Source organism: Oncorhynchus kisutch, unplaced genomic scaffold (genome assembly GCF_002021735.2).
Source record: "Oncorhynchus kisutch isolate 150728-3 unplaced genomic scaffold, Okis_V2 Okis04b-Okis11a_hom, whole genome shotgun sequence".
NCBI lineage: Eukaryota > Metazoa > Chordata > Actinopteri > Salmoniformes > Salmonidae > Oncorhynchus > Oncorhynchus kisutch.
This window is the reverse complement of record NW_022261981.1, coordinates 1,795,470-1,807,835: the sequence shown is the minus strand read 5'-3', so window position 1 is coordinate 1,807,835 and position 12,366 is coordinate 1,795,470. Positions and strand designations below refer to the sequence as shown.

The 12,366-nt window shown below is 43.9% G+C and overlaps 1 protein-coding gene across 1 annotated transcript in view; it reads right to left on the bottom strand.

The window, feature by feature from the left end:
- eys (eyes shut homolog) overlaps positions 1-12,366 on the bottom strand; it is a 171,646-nt gene that overhangs the window by 31,509 nt on the left and 127,771 nt on the right. The window contains exon 22 of the mRNA XM_031813047.1: positions 1,846-2,043. Coding sequence (XP_031668907.1) covers positions 1,846-2,043 — 198 coding nt within the window. The remainder of the gene's footprint in view (positions 1-1,845; positions 2,044-12,366) is intronic.

Genomic DNA, 12,366 nt, shown 5'->3' with positions numbered 1-12,366 from the left:
TCATCAGATGGTCTCTCAGTGGTTAGGTTACAGAACTCATCAGATGGTCTCTCAGTGGTTAGGTTACAGAACTCATCAGATGGTGTCTCAGTGATTAGGTTACAGAACTCATCAGATGGTCTCTCAGTGGTTAGGTTACAGAACTCAGATGGTCTCTCAGTGGTTAGGTTACAGAACTCAGATGGTCTCTCAGTGGTTAGGTTACAGAACTCAGATGGTCTCTCAGTGGTTAGGTTACAGAACTCAGATGGTCCCTCAGTGGTTAGGCTACAGAACTCAGATGGTCTCTCAGTGGTTAGGTTACAGAACTCAGATGGTCCCTCAGTGGTTAGGCTACAGAACTGAGATGGTCTCTCAGTGGTTAGGTTACAGAACTCAGATGGTCCCTCAGTGGTTAGGTTACAGAACTCAGATGGTCTCTCAGTGGTTAGGTTACAGAACTCAGATGGTCTCTCAGTAGTTAGGTTACAGAACTCATCAGATGGTCTCTCAGTAGTTAGGCTACAGAACTCAGATGGTCTCTCAGTGGTTAGGTTACAGAACTCATCAGATGGTCTCTCAGTGGTTAGGTTACAGAACTCATCAGATGGTCTCTCAGTGGTTAGGTTACAGAACTCAGATGGTCTCTCAGTGGTTAGGTTACAGAACTCAGATGGTGTCTCAGTGGTTAGGTTACAGAACTCATCAGATGGTCTCTCAGTGGTTAGGTTACAGAACTCATCAGATGGTCTCTCAGTGGTTAGGTTACAGAACTTAGATGGTCTCTCAGTGGTTAGGTTACAGATCTCATCAGATTGTCTCTCAGTGGTCAGGTTACAGAACTCAGATGGTCTCTCAGTGGTTAGGTTACAGAACTCATCAGATGGTCTCTCAGTGGTTAGGTTACAGAACTCATCAGATGGTCTCTCAGTGGTTAGGTTACAGAACTTATCAGATGGTCTCTCAGTGGTTAGGTTACAGAACTCATCAGATGGTGACCACTGCAGTGCCCTGGATACTTGCCCTGGTCAAAAGTAGTACACTACATAGGGAATAGGGTACATGTGCCATGGTCAAAAGTAGTGGACCCTATAGGGAACAGGGTGTCATTTGGGATGAAGTCATTACCATCAGATGGAATAACTCCAGTCTCATAACGCTCCTTATTAGTCACAGTGGTGGTGACCCACTGGAACAGTACCTGTCAGAAAGCAAGTGAGCTAAAACAACTGTGATGCACAAGGTATGAGTAGGGGTGGGGTGAGAGAGAGGGGGAGGGAGGGGGGAGAGAGACATATAGACAGAGAGGGAGGGAGAGAGATCAATAGAGAGAGAGAAATAGTGAGAAAGAGAGAGAGAAATAGAGCGAGAGAGAGAGAAATAGAGCGAGAGAGAGAGAAATAGAGAGAGAAATAGAGAAATAGAAAAATAGAGACAGAGAGAAATAGAGCGAGAGAGAGAAATAGAGCGAGAGAGAGAGAAATAGAGCGAGAGAGAGAAATAGAGCGAGAGAGAGAAATAGAGCGAGAGAGAGAAATAGAGCGAGAGAGAGAGAGAGAAATAGAGCGAGAGAGAGAGTTAAATAGAGAGAGAGATAGAGTTAAATAGAGAGAGAGAGAGAGAGAGTTAAATAGAGAGAGAGAGAGAGAGAGAGAGAGAGTTAAATAGAGAGAGAGAGAGAGAGAGAGTTAAATAGAGAGAGAGAGCGAGAGAGAGAGTTAAATAGAGAGAGAGAGAGAGAGAGAGTGTGTGTGGGGGTGTTTTTAGATGTGTTAGCTGGGGCCTATCTCTGAGTGGTTATTAAACGTGTTTGTGACATGTGGGCTGATGATTCTCGCTATAGGGCTGTAGTGGTGTGTGTCTCACCATCGTAGCAGAAGCCGTGAAGGCAGGGGTTGGAGCTGCACTCGTCCATGTTGATCTCACAGCGGGGGCCTGTGAAGCCACGTCGACAGCGACAGCGGAAACCCAGAGGGAAATGGACCTGATCAGGTTCCTCTACACACTCAGCACCGTTCTCACAGGGGTTGTTGGCCTCACAGGGGAGGAACTCACAGTTCCTACCTATAGTAGGAGGTAGTGGGAGCAGGGCCCAGCAACCAGCAGGGGTGGGGGGAGAGACACACAAAGTCAGACATAGAACTCACAGTTCCTACTACTAGTATGGTAGGAAGAGCAGAGCCCAAGAATGAATAGGCAAACAGGACGAGTGAGAAACATTTTCAGATGGACATCATTTCTTCCGACAAACTGTAGGATGAGCAGCAGACAACAACAAATAGGCAGATGGAGAGAGAAGATCAGGCAGGTCACCTGTCATACAAGCCACTATTCGACGTCCATCCATGCCTGAGGACGTTGGGAGGTGATATGGAAACCGACCACTAGGGGCAACAGTGAGCTCTGTTAACTTCAAATAGGCTTTGGTTTTGCTAGGGCGTTGTGGATGGGGATGGTTCCAAAGGTTGAATGATCGAATCAAGTGATAGAAAGTCCAGCGATACTGGCCTTTATCAATGGTAAGCATCTGCCTCTGTTTCTAAAGGTTGAATGTTTAAATCCAGTGATAGAAAGTTAGTTTTGATATTTAAGCCAATCCCAAACCTGAACCCGACCTTAACTATTCAGAGTTCATGTCTAATCTTAAGAATCCAGAGTTAATTTCTAAACTTTTTTTTATTTTGATGTTTGGAACAACTTCTAAATTTGACGTTTTTAGAAATATGGATGAACGTCTAATTCTGACGCGAGACTGTGATAGCTAGTTGGAGAAACCGGTGACAGACAGACAGGGTAGAGCAGCAGCCAGCAACAAACATGCAGACAGAGAGAAACAGTGTCAGACAGAGAAGGTAGAGCAGCGGCCAGCAACAAACAGGCAGACAGAGAGAAACAGTGTCAGACAGAGAACGTAGAGCAGCGGCCAGCAACAAACAGGCAGACAGAGAGAAACAGTGTCAGATAGAGCAGCAGCCAACAACAAACAGGCAGACAGAGAGAAACAGTGTCAGACAGAGAAGGTAGAGCAGCGCCCAGCAACAAACATGCAGACAGAGAGAAACAGTGTCAGACAGAGAAGGTAGAGCAGCGCCCAGCAACAAACAGGCAGACAGAGAAGGTAGAGCAGCGGCCAGCAACAAACATGCAGACAGAGAGAAACAGTGTCAGACAGAGAAGGTGGAGCAGCGCCCAGCAACAAACAGGCAGACAGAGAGAAACAGTGTCAGACAGAGAACGTAGAGCAGCGGCCAGCAACAAACAGGCAGACAGAGAGAAACAGTGTCAGATAGAGCAGCAGCCAACAACAAACAGGCAGACAGAGAGAAACAGTGTCAGACAGAGAAGATAGAGCAGCGGCCAGCAACAAACAGGCAGACAGAGAGAAACAGTGTCAGACAGAGACGGTAGAGCAGCGGCCCGCAACAAACAGGTAGACAGAGAGAAACAGTGTCAGACAGAGAAGGTAGAGCAGCGGCCAGCAACAAACAGGCAGACAGAGAGAAACAGTGTCAGACAGAGAAGGTAGAGCAGCGCCCAGCAACAAACAGGCAGACAGAGAAGGTAGAGCAGCGGCCAGCAACAAACATGCAGACAGAGAGAAACAGTGTCAGACAGAGAAGGTGGAGCAGCGCCCAGCAACAAACAGGCAGACAGAGAGAAACAGTGTCAGACAGAGAAGGTAGAGCAGCGGCCAGCAACAAACAGGCAGACAGAGAGAAACAGTGTCAGACAGAGACGGTAGAGCAGCGGCCCGCAACAAACAGGTAGACAGAGAGAAACAGTGTCAGACAGAGATGGTAGAGCAGCGGCCAGCAACAAACAGGCAGACAGAGAGAAACAGTGTCAGACAGAGAAGGTAGAGCAGCGCCCAGCAACAAACAGGCAGACAGAGAAGGTAGAGCAGCGGCCAGCAACAAACATGCAGACAGAGAGAAACAGTGTCAGACAGAGAAGGTGGAGCAGCGCCCAGCAACAAACAGGCAGACAGAGAGAAACAGTGTCAGACAGAGAACGTAGAGCAGCGGCCAGCAACAAACAGGCAGACAGAGAGAAACAGTGTCAGACAGAGAAGGTAGAGCAGCGGCCAGCAACAAACAGGCAGACAGAGAGAAACAGTGTCAGACAGAGACGGTAGAGCAGCGGACCGCAACAAACAGGTAGACAGAGAGAAACAGTGTCAGACAGAGAAGGTAGAGCAGCGGCCAGCAACAAACAGGCAGACAGAGAGAAACAGTGTCAGACAGACATAGAAGTTCATTGTTGTACACAATTGCTCCCTGGTGCATAAAATAAACACATTCTCAAATGTATTTCAGGTCATCTGTGTAATAAATGAATGAATTTTGAATGAAATGAACAATACATAACTGAACAGGGAGTGGGGACAATAGATAACTGAACAGGGAGTGGGGACAATAGATAACTGAACAGGGAGTGGGGACAATAGATAACTGAACAGGGAGTGGGGACAATAGATAACTGAACAGGGAGTGGGGACAATAGATAACTGAACAGGGAGTGGGGACAATAGATAACTGAACAGGGAGTGGGGACAATAGATAACTGAACAGGGAGTGGGGTCAATAGATAACTGAACAGGGAGTGGGGTCAATACATAACTGAACAGGGAGTGGGGTCAATAGATAACTGAACAGGGAGTGGGGACAATACATAACTGAACAGGGAGTGGGGACAATACATAACTGAACAGGGAGTGGGGACAATAGATAACTGAACAGGGAGTGGGGACAATAGATAACTGAACAGGGAGTGGGGTCAATACATAACTGAACAGGGAGTGGGGACAATAGATAACTGAACAGGGAGTGGGGACAATACATAACTGAACAGGGAGTGGGGACAATACATAACTGAACAGGGAGTGGGGTCAATACATAACTGAACAGGGAGTGGGGACAATAGATAACTGAACAGGGAGTGGGGACAATACATAACTGAACAGGGAGTGGGGACAATACATAACTGAACAGGGAGTGGGGACAATAGATAACTGAACAGGGAGTGGGGACAATAGATAACTGAACAGGGAGCGGGGACAATAGATAACTGAACAGGGAGTGGGGACAATACATAACTGAACAGGGAGTGGGGACAATAGATAACTGAACAGGGAGTGGGGACAATAGATAACTGAACAGGGAGTGGGGACAATACATAACTGAACAGGGAGTGGGGACAATAGATAACTGAACAGGGAGTGGGGACAATAGATAACTGAACAGGGAGTGGGGACAATAGATAACTGAACAGGGAGTGGGGACAATAGATAACTGAACAGGGAGTGGGGACAATACATAACTGAACAGGGAGTGGGGACAATAGATAACTGAACAGGGAGTGGGGACAATACATAACTGAACAGGGAGTGGGGACAATAGATAACTGAACAGGGAGTGGGGACAATACATAACTGAACAGGGAGTGGGGACAATAGATAACTGAACAGGGAGTGGGGACAATACATAACTGAACAGGGAGTGGGGAATGACTATGACAAACTGTATGTCCCTGGTTGACACCACTGACTGTCTGCTTTATGATGGTGCCAATATACTGGATAATATGGGGAGCTAATACATTTACTGCTAATTAGTCAATCATTAACATTTCATTTGTACCAATGCTTAGTAACGTCTCAAACTCCCTCTGGTGTGACCACAGATCTCAAATGCTGAAGGTTTCTGATCTTTTGAATGCTATATCTGAAATAAAAACGTAAATAAAAATCTTATAATTACCTAAATAATGCAAAGAAATGTACTTTTTTGAGAATAATGGAAGTATTTCTTAGGAGAAAATATGTAAATGACCTAATAAACGTGTTTTTACTGAAAACGGTAAAAAAAAAAAAGGTTTTATTGTGAAATTCAGTTTAGCACTAAGGATGCATCTCAAATAGCACCCTATTCCTTATGTAGTACACTACTGTTGCTTCCCTATGTAGTAGTACACTATATATGGAATAGGGTTCCATTTGGTATGAACATCTTGGAGTCACTTTCAAAACTCCTTGTTCACAACAATAAAACAGACTATATTGACACAATCATGCACCTCTTCAATCACGTGAATAGTAGCAACACTATGCTCGTGACTGTTTTCTCAGAGGGAAAGTTGAGTTGTTATCATGTAATCAAGAAAAGTTACATTTTTATCGCCAGAGCAAACAATAGACATTTACAAGAAGACGCACACATCACTCCTACAAAGCAGAATAACAAGCCAGAAAACTCCACTCAGGCCTAAAATAATAGCTAGCTGGAAGAACCAGCATGCCAAAAGCTCAGTATCAAAACACGTGTTGATGAAAGCGCACTCTTGGAAAACAATGTACATAAGAAAACATATGAACAAGGCAAAGTGTTTTCAACAAAGACAGTTAGAAAACATATGAACAAGGCAAAGTGTTTTCAACAAAGACAGTTAGAAAACATATGAACAAGGCAAAGTGTTTTCAACAAAGACAGTTAGAAAACATATGAACAAGGCAAAGTGTTTTCAACAAAGACAGTTAGAAAACATATGAACAAGGCAAAGTGTTTTCAACAAAGACAGTTAGAAAACATATGAACAAGGCAAAGTGTTTTCAACAAAGACAGTTAGAAAACATATGAACAAGGCAAAGTGTTTTCAACAAAGACAGTTAGAAAACATATGAACAAGGCAAAGTGTTTTCAACAAAGACAGTTAGAAAACATATGAACAAGGCAAAGTGTTTTCAACAAAGACAGTTAGAAAACATATGAACAAGGCAAAGTGTTTTCAACAAAGACAGTTAGAAAACATATGAACAAGGCAAAGTGTTTTCAACAAAGACAGTTAGAAAACATATGAACAAGGCAAAGTGTTTTCAACAAAGACAGTTAGAAAACATATGAACAAGGCAAAGTGTTTTCAACAAAGACAGTTAGAAAACATATGAACAAGGCAAAGTGTTTTCAACAAAGACAGTTAGAAAACATATGAACAAGGCAAAGTGTTTTCAACAAAGACAGTTAGAAAACATATGAACAAGGCAAAGTGTTTTCAACAAAGACAGTTAGAAAACATATGAACAAGGCAAAGTGTTTTCAACAAAGACAGTTAGAAAACATATGAACAAGGCAAAGTGTTTTCAACAAAGACAGTTAGAAAACATATGAACAAGGCAAAGTGTTTTCAACAAAGACAGTTAGAAAACATATGAACAAGGCAAAGTGTTTTCAACAAAGACAGTTAGAAAACATATGAACAAGGCAAAGTGTTTTCAACAAAGACAGTTAGAAAACATATGAACAAGGCAAAGTGTTTTCAACAAAGACAGTTAGAAAACATATGAACAAGGCAAAGTGTTTTCAACAAAGACAGTTAGAAAACATATGAACAAGGCAAAGTGTTTTCAACAAAGACAGTTAGAAAACATATGAACAAGGCAAAGTGTTTTCAACAAAGACAGTTAGAAAACATATGAACAAGGCAAAGTGTTTTCAACAAAGACAGTTAAAAAACATGAGCCAAGCAATGAACAGTGTGAATAAATGACAACACGAAAATGGCACCCTATTCCTTATTTAGTGCACTACTTTTGACCAGGGACTATAGATAATATAGGTAATATGGTGCCATTTGGGACACAGAGGTTTTTGGGAAGAGCATCATTTCCATGCAAGCTTGACATATCAAAACAAGTAGTTATCTTTCCTACCTCTGATAATTTCTGCAAGATGATTTTATTTTTTTTAAAGGCAGGGAAAAGTACATGATTACAAAACTGGAACAGCATGAAGTAAAGATATTTAAAGATCTACCATGGCACTGAACTCAGTAGGTCTCAGTTTTCAAACTTGGTGAAAGCATAAAACATGTCATTAGAGGGTTGAAAAATGTGTTGAGCTATCCACAGAGATCCTATAAAATGTGTAATTCTATAGAGCCATCTACCGTGGCACTGAACTCCGTCTTCAACCCTGGTGAAACCATAGAACATGTCACGACCAGTACTAGCTACAGTATATAAAACATATTGTCAAAAGAAAGACAGGATATGTAAACATGCAGTGGGGTCACGGCCAGGGTCAGCCATTATCAACGGGTTAACCCTTGTGGGAGTTGGCCCATATGGATAGGGCTAAATGCAATCGTTAGAGAAATATGAAAAGCATATGCATAAGCATGGTAGCAAATGAAAGGAAACAGTTTGGAGATTATGGGAAAATGATTAGACCAAAGTTGAAGACACAACAGTTCACCTGAAACAAGACTGTATCCAAACATCACACTGTTGATTTGATGTGCAGTTTACATTTACTGTACTTTTCTCCGCATTTGTTGATAACGACATCCTGTTGTAATGATGTCGTTATCAACCAGTTTTACCCACCAGCTTGTGTTCATGCTTCTGATTCTACTGCAGGATCAGGACAAACTGAGGTCAGTGACCAGTGATTCATCATAGTACAGTATGCTGAGGAGGCAAAGCTGTGGGCTATCAGTGATCATAGTACAGTATGCTGAGGAGGCAAAGATGTGGGCTATCAGTGATCATAGTAGAGTATGCTGAGGAGGCAAAGCTGTGGGCTATCAGTGATCATAGTACAGTATGCTGAGGAGGCAAAGCTGTGGGCTATCAGTGATCATAGTACAGTATGCTGAGGAGGCAAAGCTGTGGGCTATCAGTGTTATGCAACCTTAGCCTGGACCCAGATCTCTTTGGGTTGTATAGCCAACTCCGACGGGAGTGTCGACCATAGCATTTGTAGGGCCCAGTGTACAATGACCCCCTCTCCTATATACAACTCCCACAGCCAGTGTTTCAGGACCAGACAAGGCAGAGATTGTAGCTGCACACTGGTCACAATTCTGACTCGTGCCCTTTACCACTGTAGCTCCAAAAGGACAACATCAAAGCAAATTTTTTTGTCCCATGAGCCGAATACAACACACAGTGAAATGCTTACTTACAAGCCCTTAACCAAAGTTTTAAGAAAAAACTTGTTTAAATAAGGAAGAGATAACAATAACAAATAATTAAAGAGCAGCAGTAAATAACAATAGCGGGGCTTTATACAGGGGGTACCGGTCCAGAGTCAATGTGGAGGCTATATACAGGGGGTACCGGTCCAGAGTCAATGTGGAGGCTATATACAGGGGGTACCGGTACAGAGTCAATGTGGAGGCTATATACAGGGGGTACCGGTACAGAGTCAATGTGGAGGCTATATACAGAGGGTACCGGTACAGAGTCAACGTGGAGGCTATATACAGGGTGTTACGGTACAGATTCAATGTGGAGGCTATATACAGGGGGTACCGGTACAGAGTCAATGTGGAGGCTATATACAGGGGGTACCGGTACAGAGTCAATGTGGAGTCTATATACAGGGGGTACCGGGACAGAGTCAATGTGGAGGCTATATACAGGGGGTACCGGTACAGAGTCAATGTGGAGGCTATATACAGGGGGTACCGGTACAGAGTCAATGTGGAGGCTATATACAGGGGGTACCGGTACAGAGTCAATGTGGAGGCTTTATACAGGGGGGTGCCGGTACAGAGTCAATGTGGCGGCTTTATACAGGGGGTACCGGTACAGAGTCAATGTGGCGGCTTTATACAGGGGGTACCGGTACAGAGTCAATGTGGAGGCTATATACAGGGGGTGCCGGTACAGAGTCAATGTGGCGGCTTTATACAGGGGGTACCGGTACAGAGTCAATGTGGAGGCTATATACAGGGGGTACCGGTACAGAGTCAACGTGGAGGCTATATACAGGGGGTACCAGTACAGAGTCAATGTGGAGGCTATATACAGGGGGTACCGGTACAGAGTCAATGTGGAGGCTATATACAGGGGGTGCCGGTACAGAGTCAATGTGGAGGCTATATACAGGGGGTGCCGGTACAGAGTCAATGTGCGGCTTTATACAGGGGGTACCGGTACAGAGTCAATGTGGAGGCTATATACAGGGGGTACCGGTACAGAGTCAACGTGGAGGCTATATACAGGGGGTACCGGTACAGAGTCACTGCGGAGCATCGATGACGTGGTAATTGAGGTAATATGTGCTTGTACGTTGAGTTATTAAAGTGACTATGCATAGATAATAACAGAGAATAGCAGCAGCGTAGAAGGGGGGTGGGGCAATGCAAATATTCTGGGTAGCCATTTGAATAGCTGTTCAGGAGTCTTATGGCTTGGGGGTAGAAGCTGTTTAGAAGTTTCTTGGACCTAGACTTGGAAGCCGTGCAACCGCAACACCAGGCAGCGATGCAACCTGTCAGGACGCACTCGGTGGTCACGTTGATCACGTTGAGGGAGAGGTTTTTGTCCTTGAACCATATGGTCAGGTCTCTGGCCTCCCTATAGGCTGTCTCATCGCTGTCGGTGATCAGGCTGTTGTGTCATCAGCAAACTTGATGGTGTTGGAGTCATGCCTGGCCATGCAGTTATGAGTGAACAGGGAGTACAGGAGGAGACCAAGCATGCACCCCTGAGGAGCCCCTGTGTTGAGGATCAGCGTGGTGGATGTTTTGTTACCCTTACCACCTGGAGGCAGCCCGTCGAAGTCCAGGATCCAGTTGCAGAGGGAGGTGTTTAGTCCAAGAGTCTTTAGCTTTGAGGGCACTATGGTGTTGAGCGCTGAGCCTGCATTCAACGACTTGCCTGCATTCTCACATAGGTGTTTTTAAAAATATATCTATATTTATCTAACCTTTATTTAACTAGGCAAGTCAGTTAAGAACACATTCTTATTTACAAAGACGGCCTACAGGGAACAGTGGGGTTAACTGCCTTGCTCAGGAGCAGAACGACAGCTCGGGGATTCGATCCAGCAACCTTTCGGTTACTTACCCAACGCTCTAGCCACTAGGCTACCTGCCGTGTTAATTTTGTCCAGGTGTGGAAGGGCAGTGTGGAGTGCCATAGAGATTGCATCATTGGTATGCAAATTGGAGTGGGTCTAGGGTTTCTGGGATAATGGCATTGATGTGAGCCCTGACCAGCCTTCCAATGCATTTCATGGCTACAGACGTGAGTGCTACGGGTCGGTAGTCATTTAGGCAGGTTACCTTAGTGTTCTTGGGCACAGAGACCAAGTAAACATTCCCACTCTGGTGCTGACACCCCACTGAGAGTTCCTGCTCCTTAATCACAGCCACCACACAAATGGTAATCAAAACTGGATTAGGCCAACTTGGATGTCTGTTTGATTTCCATAATAGTAGCAAGCTACTCAAGTCAATGTTGCACGCATCAAGTTTTTATGTCACATGCACAAGTACAAGGACATGCCTTTCTTGCAAGCTTTTATCCCAACAATGCAGTTAATCGATATCAATGTAGTACGCATCAAGTAAGGTACAACAAAAACACAGGAAATAAGAAGAACATGAGAAAGTAGGTATGCTATATACATGGTCAATTCCAATACCACAGTTACAATTCTAACTAGACAAGTCAGTTAAGAACAAATTCTTATTTACAATGACGGCCTACACCGGCCAAACCCTCCCAGACGACACTGGGCCAACTGCCCTATGTGCAGGGATACTGGAGGTAGATATGTACAGTACCAGTCAAAAGTTTGGACACACCTACGTTTGTTTTGTTTACTATTTCTACATTGTAGAATAATAGTGAAGACATCAAAACTATGAAATAACACCTATGGAATAATGTAGTAACCAAAAAAGTGTTAAACAAATATAATTTAGAACAAATATATTTTAGATTACAGATCCTTCAAAGTAGCCACCCTTTGCCTTGTAGACAGCTTTGCACACTTTCGGCATTCTCTCAACCAGCTTCATGAGGAATGCTTTTCCAATAGTCTTGAAGGAGTTCCCACATATGCTGAGCACTTGTTGGCTGCTTTTCCTTCAGTCTGCGGTCCAACTCATCCCAAACCCTTTCAATTGGGTTGAGGTTGGGTGATTGTGGAGGCCAGGTCATCTGATGCAGCACTCCTGCATGCAGCACACAAAGAAACTGCAGTTGGAACCAAAAATCTCAAATTTGGACTCATCAGAACAAAGAACAGATTTCCACCGGTCTAATGTCCATTGCTCTTTGCTTATTTGAGCTGTTCTTGCCATAATTTGAGCTGTTATTACCAAATAGGGATATCTTCTGTATACCATCCCTACCTTGTCACAACACAACTGATTGGCTCACATTCCTCAATTACATTTTTAACAAGGCACACCTGTTTATTGAAAGGCATTCTAGGTGACTACCTCATGAAGCTGGCTGAGAGAATGCCAAGCGTGTGCAAAGCTGTCATCAAGGGTGTTTAATTTGAAGAATCTAAAATCTAAAATCTATTTTGATTTGTTTAACACTTTTTTGGGTTGCTACATGATTCCATATATGTTATTTCATAGTCT